General features: G+C 35.4%; 2 protein-coding genes across 3 annotated transcripts; one reads left to right on the top strand and one right to left on the bottom strand.

Moving 5' to 3' along the window:
• Positions 1-294: 294 nt before the first annotated feature.
• LOC143449364 (uncharacterized) lies at positions 295-8,748 on the top strand. The gene is made up of 13 exons (XM_076949535.1): positions 295-651; positions 1,137-1,338; positions 1,402-1,549; positions 1,934-2,267; positions 2,487-2,762; positions 2,847-3,219; positions 3,388-3,619; positions 4,203-4,347; positions 5,974-6,066; positions 6,393-6,632; positions 7,328-7,423; positions 7,601-7,786; positions 8,483-8,748. The coding sequence occupies exons 1-13, from the start codon at positions 627-629 to the stop codon at positions 8,746-8,748; spliced, it is 2,616 nt and encodes an 871-aa protein (XP_076805650.1). The 5' UTR covers positions 295-626.
• On the bottom strand, positions 8,132-17,199 carry LOC143451698 (U11/U12 small nuclear ribonucleoprotein 48 kDa protein-like). Of its 2 annotated transcripts, none has more exons than XM_076952417.1 (6): positions 16,985-17,199; positions 12,313-12,428; positions 11,989-12,186; positions 10,304-10,413; positions 9,506-9,570; positions 8,132-9,216 (listed from the first exon to the last, which is right to left on the bottom strand). In XM_076952417.1, the coding sequence occupies exons 1-6, from the start codon at positions 17,140-17,142 to the stop codon at positions 8,907-8,909; spliced, it is 957 nt and encodes a 318-aa protein (XP_076808532.1). In that variant the 5' UTR covers positions 17,143-17,199; the 3' UTR covers positions 8,132-8,906. The 2 variants fall into 2 exon arrangements, with proteins under 2 accessions (XP_076808532.1, XP_076808540.1); XM_076952425.1 differs by lacking the exon at positions 16,985-17,199 and adding an exon at positions 13,163-13,322.
• Between the last annotated feature and the right edge of the window lie 3,709 nt (positions 17,200-20,908).

Here is a 20,908-nt window from a genome sequence, read left to right as displayed (position 1 = left end):
GATTGGCCTACATGCGAGTTCAGGGCAAAAGTTAAAAAAAAACGTTAAATTTTCCAACTTTGTTAAAGAAAAGAATTGCATACCTCGGGTGTTAACCATTGTTAGCCACGCTTTTTAAACAAAAACTAACGAGGTTGTGACCAGTTCGATGAGACTACTGGAAACTGTGTTAGTGCCCTGATATCTTAATAGCACCATATAACGTATGACTTCAGCAAACATGTGCTATAATCTGTTATATGAATTAAGAAAGGCATGCCTATATTATCTTTATTTACATAGAGAAAAACACTGTGTTTGAGAAAAGAACTTCGTTTAAAATAGACAGACTTGAGCGTAGTAAACATCATTCATCATAATATAGAAACGAAGCATATTACATGTCATGTCATAGAAGAAGGCGAAGCACGGGTCGAGGCTGCTGTAAAGGTTTGCTACATCTAGTACATGTCTACGCTTATAAAGTTAAATATTGACGCACCAGCGCTCTTAACCAAGGTGTATAGTGTATACGCTTCAAATACCTTCGCTTCTGTGTATAGTTGTTAATGTTTCTTGTTATAGCGAGCTATGTAGCAGACTTTTTATAATTCCATTAAATTTTTGAAATACGTTCAAAGCAAGCAATGAATTTGGTCGGACTGAGAAGAGGTAAGCATATTTGGGAGTCTACATTTGTCAGCCAAGACTTTTTAGCAGCTGCTCTGAAAAAAAGCATATTTAAACACACAAAATGGTTAGATGGCAATGATATTAAAATATATATAAAAAACGAGGTTGGCCTACACGGGAGTTCAGGGCTTTTGAGTCTGAAAGTGTAGAATACAACTTGTAAAACAGTGAAAGTGCTTCAACTTGCATTTCTTGGTTACATCATACCTAATTCTAATACAGTCTTTCATGCTTACAGTGCACTATGACAACGATTGTGTGGTTGATCAAGTTGATCGCTTGCAAAACGTATGTGGCTTGAAATGAAAAGCTGAATTCAAAAAATATGCAAGCGACAAAACATAAAATGATTTCTTCAATGAGCTATAATAAATTGTGGCATATTATATGCATTAAAAAAGGAGTTATACTGATGCATATGTCTATAGCACAAAAAAGATTTAGCAACACATTTTTTGTTTCAGCAATTTTTATGTGCGTTGTCCTTCAAGTAAAAGCATTGTCTTCATCCACTGCAGTTGGGATGATCAATCGACAATTTACGTGTGAAAACCAACGTAACATTTCTGTTTCACTGTTGTGCAATGACGTAAATGACTGCGGTGATTGGAGTGACGAAAATTACACTGCGAGAGGATTTAAATGTAGATTAAATAATAACAGAAGGTATGAAGTCCTTATTTTTTCCTTAAAATGCCCAGTTTTGTTTAATAGGGGATTTTGTTTTAGAAAATGTGTCATTCCTCAAAGTTTTATTCATGATGACGTGGGAGATTGTGAAAATGACTTGGATTTATGTTTTGATTATGACAATAACTTCCTAGACAACAAGTGTTTTCGCTGCATTTCAGGAGATCAAATAGTCTCTGTAATACAAGTAATGATTTAAAATAATTATATTTCATTATTTACTTAGGTTATTATGTATAAAGGATTGTCATTTTCAGTGCACTTCCTACAATCTGGGTATTTATGGTCATAAGCCTAATAACAGTTTCTCACCAAAAATGGTAATTAGCACGTTATCCTTCGAATATAACAGTAATTGCACATCTGCATTGCTTGAGTATGTTAGATATAAGCGAATAGACGTTGAAAGTGCTTTTATTCATACAGTGGAATCATTTTTCTGCTTTGCCACGTGAAATGACATTAGTTTTAGGCCGAGGGTAATAATGGCTCTGAACGCCAACATGATTCTGCTGAACTTGCCTTAGCATGTAATATACCCATAATTTTATCTGAATAACTGCGATTTAAGGTGTGTGACGGTGTCATCGACTGCGATGATACATCTGATGAATGCCTTTGCATGAAAAAAGCGCAGCTAAGTTCCACCTCTCTCAAAAACCCCATATGTGACCAGATTTGTCGAGCAGCACATGATGAGTTTAAAAACGAAATAATTCAAAACTGCGGCTCTTGTAGCGTTGGAGAAATTATATGTTCAAAAGAACTCGTTTCTGTCGATACTACGTCGTCCATAACAGATGCTACACAAAAATGCATAGTACCCACTGATTTGTGTGATGGCTTTATGGATTGTCCTAATGGCGATGATGAGAAGTTTTGTACAAGTAGCTTCCAATGCAGAGGTGAACGTAAAACCTTTATACAATATCAGCTATACCAGCACTACTTATAAAGTAATTGTCCTATATTGTTGAACCAGTAATCGCACGTATATTAGCTATATGACTGTCTTAAATTATGTTTAACTAGTATAGCACAACGTTTAGTGTGTATACATTTTTGTTCAACTTATTGCAAATCTGCCCAAACAGGGCATTATAACAACAAACATAATTGCTCAGATTCAGGTAATATGGCAACTGCATGTGATGGTGAACCGGCATGCGAAGACTTCAGCGACGAATGTGGCTTAGACTGCTGGAATGAACCAAAATATTGTCAAAATATTATAAACGAAACGTTTCAGTGCGCAACGAACCTTCTTACTGCGTCGTCAACATCGCCAACTCCGCAGGCAGATGTTGTATCTGGTCAAGTAGGCAATAACGTAATTGAATGCGAACGAAGCGAAAGAGATGATGCTTTTTGCTCAATAGCATCGCGTTTTTATTGCTGGGGTAAACACAGTGTGTTTTCGTAACATAGCGTGTCTCATGGGCTATATCATTTTCTCATTTAAGTTACACGTTATTTTGTTTCAGGCGGAAATCCTTTATTCATAAATTGGGCCCAACGTTTTGATGGGATCACACAATGTAGCGACCGAAGCGACGAATGTCCGGGTTTATTTACACCACCCGCCAACCACACTGGACCATTTGATCATCGAAATGAAATGATTCGAAATCCCATTTTACTAAGTTCGGTTTGGATCATGTCCACTTTTGCTTTAGTTGGAAACATCATTGTGATCTCGACAACGTCAAAGGAATTATGGAAGGATAGACACGCTAAACGGCTCGGTCGTCTGGCGAAATGTAACAGGACGTTTGTGCTTAGCCTCGCATTTTCCGACTTTTTAATGGGAGTATATTTATTAATTCTGGGCATTCAAGCGGCCATCACATCAAAAAAGTAGGTATGAATATTAAACATCAATATTGACAAAACCATTTCTAGGCTTATTGGATGTTTTCAATGGGTCACATGCTACTGTAGTAATAGGTTTATATCAGGCATTTAGCTTTCAAAATGCTTTACTCGGGTACGAGCTTGATGCATTGCATATATGCTTCATCTCAGGTATTGTGAAAATGATAGAGTTTGGCGCACGGGCCGTCTATGTAACGTGATAGGAATGCTTTCACAAATATCGTCACAAACTTCAGTCTTTCTGCTAATTTTGATGACAACATATCGTTTGTACGGAACCTTGCAACCATTTCGAATTGAAGAATCCCAGTTGGTTGGTGGTGCAGCAACAGCAATCGTTTGTTCCTGGATAATATCAATCGTTATTGCAGTAATTCCTCAAGTAAGTTATTGCATTCTGTTAAATCACAAAAACGTTCTTTAAAGTGGACTGAAGAGACACTGCCAAAACAAGTGAGCATTATGTCAATGAAAACTTGTCAGGAAGTAGGCCTATATGCATAAATACCAAAAAGAAAATTTTTCGATAATATTTAGTGGTGGACATCACCAAATATGTGCCGAAAAAGTCCAAAATTTGCCATCGACTATGAGGTGGTACATGGGAGCAATTATCACATGACAATGGGAATACTAGTGAATGCTATAGTCAGTATAGTGCATTACTCTCTAGTGAATCTACACATCACTCTCTAGTGAATCTACACATCATTAGTTAATACTAGTGTGCATTTACTAGTGAAATCGCCATGTTTTTCATTAAATACCGGTACGAGCAGCCAAAACTAATCTAAGCGAGCTGTAACCTAACTTGCTCTTTTTGTTGTTTTGTTCTGTTGACGATATTATTACGCGATTCCGACCTAACTTGCAGTAAGTATTTGCCTTCACCACCTTGACTGCAAGTTAGGTTGGAATCGCGTAATAAAATCGACAAATGGTCCAGTGGCCTATATATTTTGCAGATGAAATACACGTCAGAATTCTTCATATCACAATATTGGCTGCCACTACCATTTCTTGCTGACGATTTAATTGACAAAAATAGTATGCAAGAGCTCGTACTAGGTATTCACTCGCTTGATGCAAAATCAAGATCAGCGCTAACAGGTATACAGATTTATGGGCATCCAGGCAGGATAGCGACTGTCAAAACAGCGACTGTCATAATGGCGACTTCATAATAGCGACGTAATCAAGTGAGCGACATTCCAAACAGCGATTGTCTAAATGCGGACCGCATTAAAACAGCGACTGTTATGATAGCGACTTAACTAGGCTTTCCACTTTTCCAAATTTTTTTGTTGTTTATCATTGCTTTTTGAAATAGGCTTGAACATTTGCTTAATTGCCTATTGTGATGGGACAATACCAAAGCTTATTGAAATTTATCACCCGCAGTGTTATCACCCGCATTAAGAAGTGTACAGATCGACTTTGAACTAGCTTCCAAAGCTGCGCTCATTGAAGCATTTCCTCAAACGCACATCTACGGCTGTTACTTTCACTTGGGACAATCGCTCTGGAGAAAGATTCAGGAAAACGGACTGCAACGGTTATATGTGCAAGACGACAATATTCGGATGGCACTGAAAATGCTCCTTGCTCTTGCCTTTCTACCAGTGGATGAAGTGAGCGATGCCTTTGATGAATTGGTGGCAGACTACCCAGCAGAAGTAATGCCTCTCGTAAATTACTTCGAAGACAACTACGTGGGCCGAAGAAACAGACGGGGAGACAGACGACAGCCATTGTTTCCCGTACATATGTAGAGTGTGAAAGCCAGACAAGATGCGGGACTGCCACGAACCAACAACCAGCTAGAGAGTTGGCACAATGCGTTTCAGGGATCAACGGAAACACATCATCCTTCCATCTTTCGATTCATCGAGGCTTGAAGACGGGAGGAAGCCCTTCAACGGGCAAACCGAACCCAGCTACTACAAGGCAGAGACCTGACTCAGCGAATGAAAAGATACGTGACAATCAACACACGAATCACTGTTGTACAGCAAAATCGAGGCCAGTATGATCTGCGGCAGTTCCTTCGAGCCCTTGCTCGCAATTTAGAAATAAACGTGTCTTGATTTTTATTGCATTTTTATTGCATTTTTTTTATTTTATTGCTTTTTAAATCATTTGACTTCATGTGACTATGGATAGTCCAAATAAAATGTTGTTTTAAAGTCCCTTTTCGTTTCAATCTTTCACTACGCAGTATTTGCCTGTTTCTGCGTGCATACGTGTGTAGAGAGGTGTGGGGGATGGAAGTGCGTGTGCGCGTAAGCCTTGGATTTAATAAAAGAAGTGAGGTCGCTGTTGTGGCAGTCGCTGTTTTAAATGAATCGCTGTCGTGTAGTCGCTCTATTGACAGTCGCTGTTTTAAATGAATCGCTGTCGTGTGGTCGCTCTATTGATAGTCGCTGTTCTGACAGTCGCTATTATGAACGCGAGCCAGATTTATGATAATGGTCATGGTCATGGCATCGGTCAATTCAATCCAAACACGATTCAACCCAGAACGAGTAAACCCAGGATAGTTCAACCGAAGAACCACCTACTCAACTCACAGATGTCAATTGAATCGTGCTAAGTTTATCCGTTCTGGGTTGAAATCGATCTGGAACCATTCATAATACAAGGTGCCATGTGGATAATGAAAAACTGATTTGATTGACGTATCTGGTGTTTCAAAAGATCGGTTGCTTTTTCATTAATTATTTTGCTTGTTCACAGACTTTCAATGGAATACAATGATTGAGTATGTATCTAATACCAACATTTCCTGTTATCATCCACTGTGGAATAAAAAACACGTAACACCAATCGGTATGTGTATCAAAAAATTCACTGGGCTTAAAATCGCTCGATTATTTTTGTTAATACATATAGGCCTATATAGCCTATTTTCCTACTCTGATTGCAATTTGGCACTGCTTGCAAGCAAGCTTGTGGTTCTCTGAGATACATTGTTAGGAAGTCCACCAAACTCTAGCAAGTATCTTTAATGTCTTGGCCATTACCTCGCGACCTGGTTTACGTATAGCGCTGCTGAATGATAGCCTATAAAACAAAAATTGTTCTAAACATGATATACCATGTCCTGTATTTTTGTGTAAGAAGTTACGGCCGCTTACCTGTTATATGTTTGATAGGTTACTACAACCGGGTTCCCATTTGCCAACCATTTTATTATACAAAAGTCGGAGACCCAGCCTGGCAGTATACGACCTCACTGATAATGTTTAATTTAATTTCCTTTATCTACATTTCGATTGCTTATGCTGTCATTTACCGTGCTTCATCAAGACCATGTGTTCGAAAAAGTGTTCGACGTAGGTCAAGAGGGTGGAGAAGAGATAACAAAAGGATGCAGAAAAAAGTGTTATGTTTGGGTAAGAAAAACTTTCTGTAGCTCGCTATACATTTATTAATAAGCCCTTATATTACTCTTTCCGAAAACTATAAATTAAAGTAAGCTATTCATCTGATCGTTAGAGTGATTGTTCAAAACTTTGCAATTACCTTAATTTTGTTATTGTTATAATTGAAAAAGGCCAATTCCTCAGTATCTTTTGGTAAGTAAAAAAATGAAAACCATTATATAACTATAGGCCTATGTCATATTTCTCTCTAGCCTGAGAACACACAATTGTTTGTTAAAATTTTAATTATATAAATTATTACGATCGCCATGGAGGAGTGGGCAGAAATTTTTAAAAGGTGGGTCTAAAATTACCGTGCTGCTCCATTTCATAGAAAATGGGCGAAGCGCAAAAATTTGGGGTTTTATGCCTCAAAAAACCCCTACAAACGACTTGAAATCCAATCTTATACACTTACATACGGTAGCTGCAAATTAATGATGTAAACTTTTGAAAAGGTTGCAAAACCGAATGCAACGATTTTGAAACGTTGTATGTGCGCCTATTAAATATTTTCCTATAAGGTTTAAGTAGTCGTAAACAAGGAAATGTGATAGAAGCAAAAAAATGAAGACGTAAAAACGGCCTGGGTTGTTGAGGGGAATCCATGGACCAATGCCCCATAAATACGCCATTGTATTGATGTATATTTCTTTGTATTTTAGTGTTTACAGACATGGTGTGTTGGCTGCCTATTTGTATAATGGTAATATTGAAACTATGCGGAGTTCATTTACATCCTGTTGTACATGGGATTACAGGTTGGTAGTAGGTTAGTTTGTTGCCTACCACTAGTATCGAAAAACAATATGTGGCCAATTAACGTATATGTTAAAACAGAAAATTAAGTTAGCACACACTGCATTAATAAACTGCAAGCACTCACATCAAAGCTCTAACAGTTAGCATTAGGCATACTCCGCATTTTTTCTGGTCAGGGACAATATTGCTCCCAATCAACAGTGCAGTCAATCCCATCATCTACTCTAATGTCGTCGAACATGTGAAAGTGTTTTTCGCAAGCAAAGGGCAAAGTGTGCTGAAGTACAAGGTTAACGGAATAAATGACGCAGCTAGAAGTCCGGCCTATGTTCGTTGCAACACCATGATGTCTAATGACACAGGTATGTCGCCGCTTATTGATTATACTGTACAACAGCCTATGCTACTGTACACGGCGTGGTCAGGAGGCTACTTATGTCTCACTTATGCATTATACATGTGATTGAAGGGACCTTATTTAACATTAAAATAATTTATTATTTACGATCGGTATAATAGTTTTGTGTGACAACTAGCCCCATTTAATCCATACTTAAACTTGTTAATTTCAAAAACAATTTTCCTATTTTAAATATCCAAAAGCCTATTAGACTGTTAACTTACGAGCAGTAGCAAATTTTGGCTAGACAAGTTAGTAACATACATAAACAGAAAACCTTAGCAAAAATTTTTGCAGCACTTTAAAATTTGGAATAGCTTTTTATTACTTAATCAAGTTCAAGCCGCAAACCATCATACAAAGATATTGAAACAAAACACGCTAAAAAGCCTCTAATACAACTGATGTTAAATCTATAGCCATTGAAACTTTAAACACCGGTCTTTCGTAGCACTTAATATGCCAAATGAATCATAAAAAATGGTCCTCCATAAAGTAAAAGCCTCACGGGATGATAGCGTCATTGACATTACCTTTTTTGTCCCAAACCATTTTACATTCAGCTAATAAACAGGGTTTAACAGTTTGTTAGAGTCTATACACAACAGTTGCAGAATAATATTGTTCTTTTTAAAATTATATTTAGCAACTCTTCCAGGTGCCAATGACAACTCAATCGAAATCATGGAAAAGAATACCTTGAAACCACAACCGATTATGAAGACAAAACAACTTCACGAAAAGTACAAACGAATTCGATTTTCCTCGGGGGAAAAAGTAAATACTGAGTCCAGTTGCAGTGAATCAGAAAATGCCTTGGCAAGATCTGCGTCCGGCTGTCAAATCCACCAAACAACGTATGACGTGAACACATTATCTGCTAGCAGTGTATTAGCCATGCATATAAAGGAATCGGTTTTGTAAGCCCAATACCTTTTGAAGGCACACCGCATACTCAGTGTTTGAACTATCGAAATATTTGTACTTCACTTGTCACAGCACAGACAAGTTTCCATGGCAGTGAAAACCTGACATTGTATTAATTGTTTCATTACCAACTTTCGCTATTGATGGTGTGATGATCAATTAGAACTCTTACGTTTTTTCTTCTTTGTGTGTTTGCTTTTAGATTTCTTCTTACGATTACTATGTTTGTTTGCATCGTTGTAGCCATTAGGTGAACAAAAAATAGTAAGATTTCCCTCTTTTGTTTCAGGCAGTATTTCGGATCGACAATGGGATCTGTAGTCACTACACTTACGCAGTTCTGCTGGATCCATATCATGTTTATTTGTGTTTGAGTCTCCAAATTTCTGAAAAGTTGTTTCATGTTTATTCAACAAGAGAGTCTTAGATTTTTCTTTTGATTTGGGCATTGCTGCAGCATCAGACCTGCAACATATTGAAGAGACAATTTTACAGAATTCTCTGCATTAACTCCAATGCTGTAAACTCCGCAATAAGAATCGTAACTAATTTTTTGCTTTGGGCAAAGCTAACCCAGTCTCTTCAAATTCTCTAAAAAATTTTATTTTTAATCGAAAGTGGTGGGATCATTGTAAATTAGTGTAAATGAATCACTGGGTTTCTGGTTAATGCATTAAAGTGTACTAATGAATTGAAAAAATGAGAGCAGAACTCTACAATAAATCATTCAGGAAGTTATTTGGGAAAACAAGACCTTGAATTCGATTTCCACATTAAACGAAGTTGTTCCATGTGAACTTCCAACACATCATGTAAGACCTATAAAAAACATCACATAAATAAGCAGTATAAGCTTAAGGAAAAGACACCTCATCTAAATTGTAGACATTTGAATCAGCACCTATATCATAAAATAAATACGGTTGGCTCGGTAGCCAAGTGGATCGAGTGCGGTCCTTGTTATAAATATAGCTCGCGTTTCGTATTTGATACCCAGTTGCGTTATACTATTGTCATACTCTTGGGCAAGGCATTGACAATACTTGCTCAATAGAGCTGTTAGACAATTCCAAATTCAGGCAATACAACATAAAATTCAAAGAACAAAAATAAAGTTAGTGTGCCGATCAGAATTTGCACAAAGGCTAACTCGGTAACCGATCTGGAGCGATGAGAAATCATCGCTGGGTTTGTCGTGCAAAGGCTTTCTTTAGTCAATGAATAAGGTTGTCGGACCATACAATACCATACCAGCCAATGAACAACTACATATTACAAATTTAAAGTTTAAATAAAATTATAATAGACTGCACTGACAGCAAATAAACTGGCATGAAGTCAAGCATCCAGCAAAAATTAGAAATTGAATTTCAATTATTATCTACTTTTTGTGCCAGATAACTCTTGCAGATAAGTTTTACTGCAAGATATAGCATGATACTGATGGAAAAGCTTAAGAACCCACAATTTTTGTAACCATATAACGAGCGCAACAATATTTTAACAAGGGCATACAAAATTACTCCTCACTACGTTCAAACACTAAACTTACCTCTGTGTGAGATTTTTTCGTGATATGAATATTTTTTGCTCTGTAAGTCTGTCGTCTTCTCTTGTGATCACGATGTTCTTTGGCCACTTCTAACTCACTTTTGTTGGATGCTAAAATATGAGTTATCAATTCATTAGTTTAAAAAATAGTGGTTTTTGTTGTTCTAGTGTAGTCGAGCATTTTTGAAATATTAGAAAAACACTGAAACCAGGGCTGTATAAAAACAGAAATTTTTCATTTCAAGAACAAGTTGTCGTAGTTTAACAAATTAATCTAGTGAAAGTACAAGTGCCTGTTTCCAAGTATTCAACATTATTGATCAGTGGTTCATAAACTGTGTGCTGCGGGCCACAACACACTACTGTGTCATGAGAGTTTCCAGGTGTGCTGTGAACAGTTTGAATAGTGTGCCCAAGTTCTACATTTTACGACATATTTGTCGCAAATAATTGTACTTAACATTGCAATGTAAGTCAAATAATAACACACTATAAAGCTTGTACCATGTATATCCTTTACTGGTGTGTGTGTGTGTATTGACTTTTTCATTGGCTTATGATGAGTTTGACAATGAGCGCACATGCACAATCTCAGTGAGCATATAGTACTACAACGAACAGATTAACGAAGATGATGATTGCTTGTTCTCGACTCTTAGGCATTTGACTCGAGGGTGAATGCTTGCCAGAGACATTTCACCCTTCTCTGGGCCTTGTCCAATGCGACACTTTGAATACAACAGCTGGGGCAGCCCTAACCTATCTATTTAACATTTTTATTTTGGCCCTTGAATATATTTGAAATAAAAAAAATAAAACATTTTGCAGCTTTCCGTTGCTGAAAATAGAAGGCAGGCTCGTGCACTTATTTTAACATTGAGAGTGGCGGTCGGAAAAGGTTTACCTGTTGTGTTGTTGTTGTGGGTTATGACTTGTACTATATGATTACATACCTTGGTTTGTAATCGCCTAAAAACAGTAGTGCCCGAGTTAGATTCATCTTGCTAATCAACTCATGACACATGGTGGTGTTGTAAGGTTGTGTGACACTCTTTCGTAATTTGCCTATTAGTGTGAATAGCTTTTTTTTTCATTAGCTGATGTGATTGGCTTTAATGTATTGTGTTATTTATTTTTGGAGCAAACCAAAATTCAGTTTAAGGAAGCTTTAATTACTGTTAAGTGTTGGCTTTGTCTTACAGGTATTGCATTATTATTTGTCGGTATTGCATTATTTTTGCAAATAAGCTTTTATCAAATTCTTTCAAAATTTAATTCAAGTGGTGTACAAAGATTGCTCTCAAACATCTTACAACCCCAATGGGTTCGGCAAGCCAATGTTGAAAACCAATGATATAACAAAGAATACTTTAAAAAACAAAAAGACAATACACAAGGACCAAGTTTAAACGGACCTCCCTCCCAATCGGACTGTTTTTTTTTCAGTCCTGAATCCTAATCCATTTTTGTACCATTTCCCCTGCTTAATGAAAGCACCATCAAGCTTAAACATACTACCATCTACCATTATGGTTATTGATTAATGTTTTCTGCTTTTAGTACGTTTTTAACTTCTTAATTCTAAAATGAAAAATAAGGCACTAGGAGTTGATGTGGGCAACATAGCCTAGTGAATTTCACAATCATTATTTCATGATTTTATATAATAAAATAATAAATGCCTACGTGCTTGTTTTTTTTCAAATATGTCAGATGACAAATCTTCATAGAGCTTTAAATCTGCCTTCGCCCTTTTTCTAGTATTTGTCTTCTCTATTGCAAGATCATAAGCTCTCAATCTTTCCTCTCGAGTTAAAGTACTAACATATCGATCATGTGTTCTAAGTGGTGGCACACCAGGAGCAACAGAAGCTAGAATGTCATCTGCGTACACACAACAACCAAATTTATACTTGCTACACTATAACTGAGAACCACACACAACACATATATAAACTAAGCATGTACTTTTCAAAAATAAATTCAAACCTAATGAAATAACTATCATACTCATATTAACGCATGGTGCTGATGATGGATTGTTTTCTTCTTGAATGATGTCTTCAGTCTCATTTTGACTATAACCATATTTTCTCCACTTGCATACTTCCACATGAGATTCATAGCTAGAATATAAAATAGTAAAGGTTACCAATAAAGCAGGGGCGTCCAAACTTTTTTCACTGAGAGCCATATGCTAAAAGGTTAATCAGTAATCACTGTGTGTGAAAGTCACTGCTTTGCCTACAATGTAATAAAAGATTGTGAAGACCATTAACCATAACATTGGCAGTAAAATTCATTTTCCAACAGAAAATGCAAAATAGTAGGTGCAAAAAACATCACTAAAAGCCTTAAAAATTAGCCAATTACACCGACATCTCTAAAAGGTACCACAAACACAAGGTCTACGCAGCTCAGGGCTATATAACAGAAAAGCTAGAGAATTATTTTAATGGTTTTATTCCAAAAAGGTCAGGCAAAGGATAGCAATGCTTCAACAATCTTCATGGGAGTAGTGATACGATGCAAGGGACATTACATAAATGGTTGTTAGTCATTGTTGTTCTCAGTATGTTTTGATTAAGACTTATATAACAATGAAGATTTTTGCTTTATGTATGTATCTGGATTTGAAAAATCCCTTTGGTTTTGCCATATTTGATGTAATAACAGTTAATAGGGTCTCTGGACACCTGGGACCTAAGAAATTGCAGTTCTGCGTAGTTTTTGCGATGCATACTTCTTGAATTTCTATGTAATATTTGGAGAATAACAAATTGTATAACTTAGGTCACCTTATTATTAATGAACACAAGTTAACAATTACAACTAAATTCTTATAAAAAATAACTTGCACCCGAATAAGACAGTTTTAAGTAAGCCACATGAAAACATAGTTTGCTACTCTTAAACTTTCAATGTTTGCTTCACATTACTTTATCTTTGAAATGAGGTTATGCGTGAACTCGAAGATGGGCGCAGGGCCAATAAAAAAAATGAAAGGCCGCAGTTGACCAGCAGGCCATAGTCTGGATACCACTGGCCTGAAGCAAAAGAAAAATATATTTTAAACCACGTTATAGGGATTTTAAAAAACAGTTTTAGTACATACATAATTTTAATCCCATTACAGGATTGAATGTATCTTTCTTCACCTCTGTTCTGGACATAGTCCCAATACAGTGAGACCTCGTTAATCCGAACCCCGAACAACCGGAATCCCCGTTATCGGACACAAAACTGCCAGGAGTGGATTTCTTCCTATGTATCTTACCCCTTTAATCCAGAAACAGCGCAGTCCGACTCGGACACAAAAGTTTTGGAACAAATGTGCTAAATAAATAGCAATAAAATCAAATAAACCGGATTATTAAGAGTGAAGCGAAAATGATTCACGATTGTCTTAGATACAGTAGTTAGTTGATGAAAAAATAGCCGATTAATTATCTACGCATAATAATGTTGCAGTTTCACTCTTTAACTCCTACGCATACTTAGAATTAGAGAAAGGTGCATACTGCTTTTTAAGCATGGTGCAACATTTGCAAGATTGATTGATTTTTCACTTTCCGATAATCCTGATACTGCACTAAACTGAAATTTTATGACGAAACGAAGTGGTCCGGATTAATGAGGTCTGACTTTACATTCTTTGTTTTTTGTACATTAGCGAAGCATTTTTTTAGGAATTAGAAGGTTGTTAATAATTTAAATTATGCCAACATATTAATCTTTTACTTAAAACAATAATAGCAAATTCTCATTGAATTTTATTGAGGTTTAGTGAAGATCGGTTAATTGGTTTCAAGATAACAAAACAATTAGATGGTCCGCTACATTTTTAATTTGCAATAATTGTCAGAAAACTTTTATTTCATAACTCCATAGCTTCTGTCAGCAGAAAGCTATTTTTTGAAACTTTTTGAAAATAATTATGATAATCATAGAATAGGGTAAAAAATTGATATACAGAATTGAACTGATCAATTTTCACTTTAACGTAATTCTAAAGTGTTTATGATAACAAAATGAAGCTTTGGTTGGTCGTTATTTACCATCCATCCACACAAGGATAAATATTTATTTTACATCATTAGATCTGAGGGTAACAGCCTGAAAATGGGATCAACCATAACTTTTGATATCTAAACATGATATTATTTATTTAGTTTTTGATTCTGATCAAACTTACTTCTAGATGTACATCGTACCAAAATGCAAAACATAACGAGGTTTTTCTTTGAACTACCTTTCAAAGGAGATTCCCTAATTTTTTAAATTCCAAACCTCAATATTTCAGCGATTTTACCATGAATTTTTTTGAAAAGTGGTGGGCTAGTGGCAAGCTTGTTTCCGAATCTAGACTACTTTTGCAATTCAAAATTTTTAATCAAAGGGTCATTTTTACATAAATTATGACACTGATTATTCTAATAAGATTTTTTGAATTTTAAAGCATAAGATAGATATAATGGACATAAACATTAAAAACAACCCATTTAGATTAATCATGTGATGAGTTCAACTAGAAATAGCAAAAAACTTGCACGCTTTGATGCTTAATAACAATTCGTCAATTTTTTAAAATCTGCAGTTTCAGATGCGCCATAAACTTTACTTACATGAAAAAGATATTAAATAACAGCACAAATCAGATCATTTCCATCGATGATATGTTCAAACATTGCCAAGAAACTTTTCAAAATATTCATTTTGAAATCATTCCAAAAACTGAAATAAAAGTGACGTTGGGGATTATTGAAGTCATGAATAATCTTGCAAAAACTGTCAAAGGTACAAGAAGCATTCATTGTTTTTTCTCAAGTCTATCCAATCAGCTATGTTGCAAGCGTGTTAGTTTTGACAATGAAATAAAACTTGAAGTAAAAAACTTTCCGAGTTCAAGTAACCCAATATCGATACAGCAATATGTTGCTGTAGTATTTGACCAAAACTGGTACAAAGGTGTCATAAAAACCACTGATCTTAAAAATATTGATGCTTTTGTGAACTTCATGTACATATTTGGTCCAGCAAAATCGTATCACTAGCCAGTGGAAAGACCAGAACAGTGTTTGATTCCATTTCAGCATATTTTGTGTTGCATCGAGTTTCCGTCTTCGTAAACATCTAGGGTAGCTATGTCCAACCCATGGCCCGCATGCGGTTCTTTTGAAGGTTTTGTGTGGCCCTGGTGTTGGTATCGTTGTATTAAATATGAAGGAAAGTGTGGCGTTCATTATTATTCTATTCATGTACAAATTGCTTGAGCGTCATAATGTTCGTTATTGTGCGAGTTGTTAGTACTGTGCTTCTCTGGTTAGTGGTGTGAGTTATTCATGGTAGCAATGTGCGGCCCAAATTGAACTAGTGACATGATTTTTGGCTCACTATGGTATTTCAGTTATCTAGGGGGCAATACCAAATAAAGACTGAATGCTCCAAAAAAAATCCAAGACAGATTCCATGGGCATTTCACAAATAAGTGATTCTGCAAAGTTATTGTTGTTGATTTGAAAATATTGTTTTATCGCATTACTAATTTGTGCCTTACTTATGTTTCTCTGCACCGCAATTATGGAGTAAATGTAATAACTACAAGCAATCAATTTGCTATTTAATCTGAATCTTTAATTTAAAAATGAAACACAAGATATTCATTATTCAAAATAAAATTTTTTACTCAAGTTTCGATACATGTGGCACAACCAAGTCGATTGTTATTTGTTTTTTTTTTTATTTGAAGGCATAACTTCGAAATTGGTCTCAAAATCATTTTTCACATTTATGTCAAAGTTTGATGCAGCATTTGACATAATAAGATCAACTTGAAAATATCAACCAGATAAAGATCAATATCATATATAACATTATGCTTAATGAGTATGATATTTCCCGTTTATTAAAATTGGTTTGAAAAAAGTGGATGTAGAGTATTCGGAGATATTAGACTTCAAAGATCACGTTATACTCGAGTCATTTTCAAGAGTGGAAATTTTTAAACAACCAATAACTGGCAGTGTGTTTCTTAAAACAGTTCTAAACTAGTCTAAATAGAGTAAAGAACTACCTTTAATCAACATCAAAAGCATTATTTATAATGCCACCACCTCTATTTTATCTGAGAGCGTTTCCAACATGAACAGTGATTTCATCATGGATGACTGCACACGCATATGAGGCAAAAGTGTGAAGTTTAAACGAGTATATATAACTTTGAAACCATGCATACATCCAGTTTTTTTAATTTTTTTTTGCCATTTTTGGTATTTTAAGTTTTAGAACAACCAACAAAAATTTTAATCTAATAAAATTTTGGGTGTAATAGCTGTACTAACTTCAGTGGAATGACCTTTTTGGCTGCCACTATGTCACCGCAATAAAATTATACAATTGAAGCTATTTTTCACAGTTTCTTGTTAACCTAACGTAAATGTTATAATATAAAAACCTAGCCTAAATCTACCTTCTAATCTCAATCTAACTTCAACATTAAATAGCTAAAATGAACTTTTTGCATACCCATGATTCTTTTAATTTAACATAACCACATATCTTTAACAATAGGTTGCGTGGCCAATACTTTTGGTGAAGTACCCTAGTCTCTTTCTTTGTCTTTTGCCTTCCATAAAAAAAGTGCATGGTGTCGGCCAGCCTTATCAAGAAAACGAAAAAATACCTTTTAAGAGGAACTATGTGGCCTTGGTCAAATGGGCAGGTCTTTGAAGTTGAATCTTTGGAGCAAGTTGGCATGTTCCAGTCCAAACATCTTTCAAAATTTTGTAAAATGTCTTTTGCATTCTGCATAAATTCTTTCAGGTCATTTTCTGCATCCATAGAAAAACACTTTAGGATAAGGCCATCGTGAAACCATTGGTGAAACTTTGGTGAAACGAAATATCATGCCCATTAGCGCAACGTAGTTACATAGAAATCTAACAACAATAGAAGGCTCTGTTCTGTAACGTAACAGATGAGTGTGCGTTACGTGTTAGTGTTTTTGTGAGTAACACTAATTTTTTGCAGTAGCCCACTGAGACCTGAGTCAAACCAGCAGACATCTTATGGTAGATATTGTTTTAAAACAGCACTATAAAGTTAGATTTAAACTTCAGGTGGGGAACGATGTCCAAAATTGCGGTCAAACGTCATGAAAAGATCGAAAGTTAACTCCAAAACCTTACAGGCGTTAATTACGATGGTGTCTGTTGGCACTAATTAATGACTTCTACAACAGCAGATCACTATAGCGATTTAAAAGTTCGAGTTCTGATATTCCAAAAATGTGAAATCGTTTATTAGATAAGAAGAAATTGTGTGTGTACCATTTCCAAAACATACTTTTCAGAGAGTCTTTCACAAGCCGATATTTTCACAGGTGACATTTTAAAAGAGAATTAAGCCAAAACTATTTCTTTTTATAGCCTTATGCTATATCGTAATATCCAATCGGAGTAGCACAGCAGTTCACAAACATATGTGTCACAAAATATCTCCTTTGTAACCACTAAAAATCTGAAAACACTCTTACGTCACAGATGTATTGTCAACAAAACCATGTCTAAATTCGTAACACTCTAAATGTACTACAAGCACTCGAAAAGCACTTCCCAAAGCCACCCATTGGTTGAAATCCGGTAACATTTTACTTCTCTAAGAACTAAATGTTTAAATGAGATGACTAACTAAAGACAGTACAGTTTTTTTAATAATATGCATAACTTGTAGTTTGGTATATCACTACAAATGCCACAACACTTTCAAGTTAGCGAGTATGAATTCAAGTTTAATGTGATAAAGTTTAATTTTAATTTTTGGTGGGGAACGATTTCGGTCAAACGTCATATTGAGACGTTTTTTGTGGTACCGCATGCAGCATTTCTTTTCATCGCAACCTCTTAACCTTCTATGAAATTTTGACAGTTTTGCTTGAATTGATTTAGTTTGTACTTATGTGCGTTTTAAAACGAAATCAACCAGCATGCTTTTATGGTTGTTTTTGTGATATTTGTGCATTTGATATCATTGCTCATTAACCGGCAATAAAACGTATGACGTGTTATTTCTTTTTCGTTAACCTTCAGATAGTTTACTTTGAAATAACAACCACACTACTTGGAGAAATCCGCTAGCTTTACTCTTAAGAGAACAATATCACAGCAGTAAAGATTATAGTAACAGACAATCCACATGGGAGGCACACCTTAAACTGAAACGTAAAAACTAAGATCGAACTAGGAACAGCATCTGTCCAGTTCAATGCACAAATCTTGAATTACCTTTGTCACAGCGGAGTTTTGAAATACACACTGGTAAAAAATGCGTTATAATTTAAAACAATAGCCATGCAGGAGGTGGTTACTGGGTTTTATACAGTAACTACCATACTATGAATAATTAATACTGTATATTGCAATTTGACTCGCAAGAACGGTTAGAAGGTTGTGAATTCTGTCTAGAAATTCCTAAACTTCAGTTGAATATTTTATATAATTTTTAAACACTGAGAATCTGATTAATATCAGTTTTAATATTCTTCATTATTACTTCAAACAACACTAAAAATTTTCAACAATATTATTATTATATAAAAAGGATTTTAAGAACTAATTAGCAATCAAAGCGCATCACTCTACATTTCATTTTATTTTAAAAGATTTGTTCACAGAGTTATTACGATCTATATCTTCTCATTCATTGAACTTAAAAACTCTAACTGTATACCGAAGAACTAATACTACCTGTACCGAATAAGGCCCACCTAACACTTTTTTGAAAATAACTCAAGAACCATAAATGAGAATAGACTGAAAAATCGTATTCTATTAGTGAGGGTATATGACTACAAAATATTAAAACCACAATACCTGACAACCCCCCCAAAAATTTTTATAAAGAAATTAAAAATTCCAAAAAATGGGCCTTATTAGGAGCATGGGCTCCTAATAAGGCCCACCAATTTTGTGAGTGCTGTATTTTGATTTAAAACATAGTAATAGACAACATATAACATTATTAGAAATTTCACATTTTAAGTTGTACAAACATTTAAAAAGATTCCACTAGGCGCATCAAAGTAACTGCAACAATTTGCCAACTGATGACTGGAACCACTCTTGAAGTCTGGACATCAATTAGCCAAGCATCTTGTATGGGCCTTATTAGGCGCATGTGGCATCCACGAAAAAAATGTCACATTTTTATCATCAGAAAAATTTTAGCAAAAAAAAGTGCATTATCCTTTTCAATACTAAGTTGGTTGTTACATGAAAACTTCAGCCGGCTGACAACAGTTCATTTAACCGGCCAAATTCTCACTTACTTTTTTTCTAAATTAACAAAACCACCTTAACTGCAAATATCAAATTTTTGTTGTGCTCTAGCGAATCGGTTGATCACGTGACAAGGATGAAATCTGGTAAACCGTCATGAATTTATATTAGTTTTTATGTAGGGACAAAATCTTTCATTTATTTGCACGGGTTTGCGAAATATGAGCAATGGGCCTTATTAGGGACCGGGCCTTATTCGGTACAGGTACCTTAAAACAAAACTAAAAACCAATCTAATCTAAATTAATTCTGAATTAATAAAAACATAGCATGCAACGATACATTTATACGCTGAAGGAGATAATAAAGAAACAGAATTTCAACTTGAGGCGCAATGCGTTTATCAATGACAGGAAATGATTTGGACTTTTAGACGCGAAGTTTTACGGTCAGGTGATAATTTCAATTTAGAAATTTTAATTAAAAGGAAACAAATGTCCATCAACATTGTCTATTTTTATGTTAACAATGTTGTTAATACAAGGTCAATCGTGCAGATAAACATTTTTACCAATTAAGTTGTAAATCACATACGGGTAATTTCGAATTCCGCAAGCTCATAATGCAATGTAAATAACATGTTTACAAAATAGGATGACAAGTATGGGGTTATCATAGCGCAATAAGTTCAAAAGTGCAATGTAGATAGCATGTTAGCGGAACTGATTGTCAATCAACTACTCTTCGATAAGTTTGCAATTATACTGAGATCGAACTTATGGCAAGTATGACGTTATGTAATAGCGCGGTAAATAACAGAAATATAATTATAACAACACAACTTGGAAGACAATGGAAACGGTGTCTTCCACAGGTTCCCGAGAATTTACAAAATAAACGTGAACAACAAATTCAAACAATCGATGTTAAAAAAACAATTCCATTGCATTTATGTGAAGGCAAATGCTTACTTGCTTATCTGGTGGCATCCTGGCCACCACACGGTGAAGTTCTTTTGAACAGCTTGTGAAGGCTGACGGCGATTACGAAAAGATTGTATTAGTTTGCCTACTAGGCCAAACAAGAGCTTTAGGAAACGTCAAGCTTCGTAGCAATTAACCGCACAATTTGTTTGTTAGCATAGCTAAAGACACCATTGCAGTGACGTAATCTTATCTCTTTAACTAACTTTTGTAATCAAACATTTGCAACATCAGATGCGGATATTTCAATTTTAAAACCGTTTATTGACCTGCAGACCACCGGATTATCAAGACGTAATGGTTATAGGCCGACTAAACGATATACCATAAACTCATAAAGGGTAAGTA

This window comes from Clavelina lepadiformis, chromosome 1 (genome assembly GCF_947623445.1).
Source record: "Clavelina lepadiformis chromosome 1, kaClaLepa1.1, whole genome shotgun sequence".
Taxonomy (NCBI): Eukaryota; Metazoa; Chordata; class Ascidiacea; order Aplousobranchia; family Clavelinidae; genus Clavelina; species Clavelina lepadiformis.
This window is presented reverse-complemented; position numbering and strand designations above follow the sequence as displayed.

What these genes read in the sequence shown, in the direction of transcription:
- LOC143449364 (XM_076949535.1), top strand. Translation starts at nt 627, where the DNA reads ATGAATTTGGTCGGACTGAGAAGAG. An exon ending in TTATTGCAGTAATTCCTCAA is followed by an intron (nt 3,620 to 4,202) that starts GTAAGTTATTGC and finishes TATATTTTGCAG; the next exon opens with ATGAAATACACGTCAGAATT. An exon ending in CATGATGTCTAATGACACAG is followed by an intron (nt 7,787 to 8,482) that starts GTATGTCGCCGC and finishes CAACTCTTCCAG; the next exon opens with GTGCCAATGACAACTCAATC.
- LOC143451698 (XM_076952417.1), bottom strand. Translation starts at nt 17,142, where the DNA reads ATGGATGCAGAAAATGACCTGAAAGAATTTATGCAGAATGCAAAAGAC. An exon ending in AGCACCATGCGTTAATATGA is followed by an intron (nt 12,187 to 12,312) that starts GTATGATAGTTA and finishes GTGTGTACGCAG; the next exon opens with ATGACATTCTAGCTTCTGTT. An exon ending in CGAAAAAATCTCACACAGAG is followed by an intron (nt 9,571 to 10,303) that starts GTAAGTTTAGTG and finishes TGTTTTTTATAG; the next exon opens with GTCTTACATGATGTGTTGGA.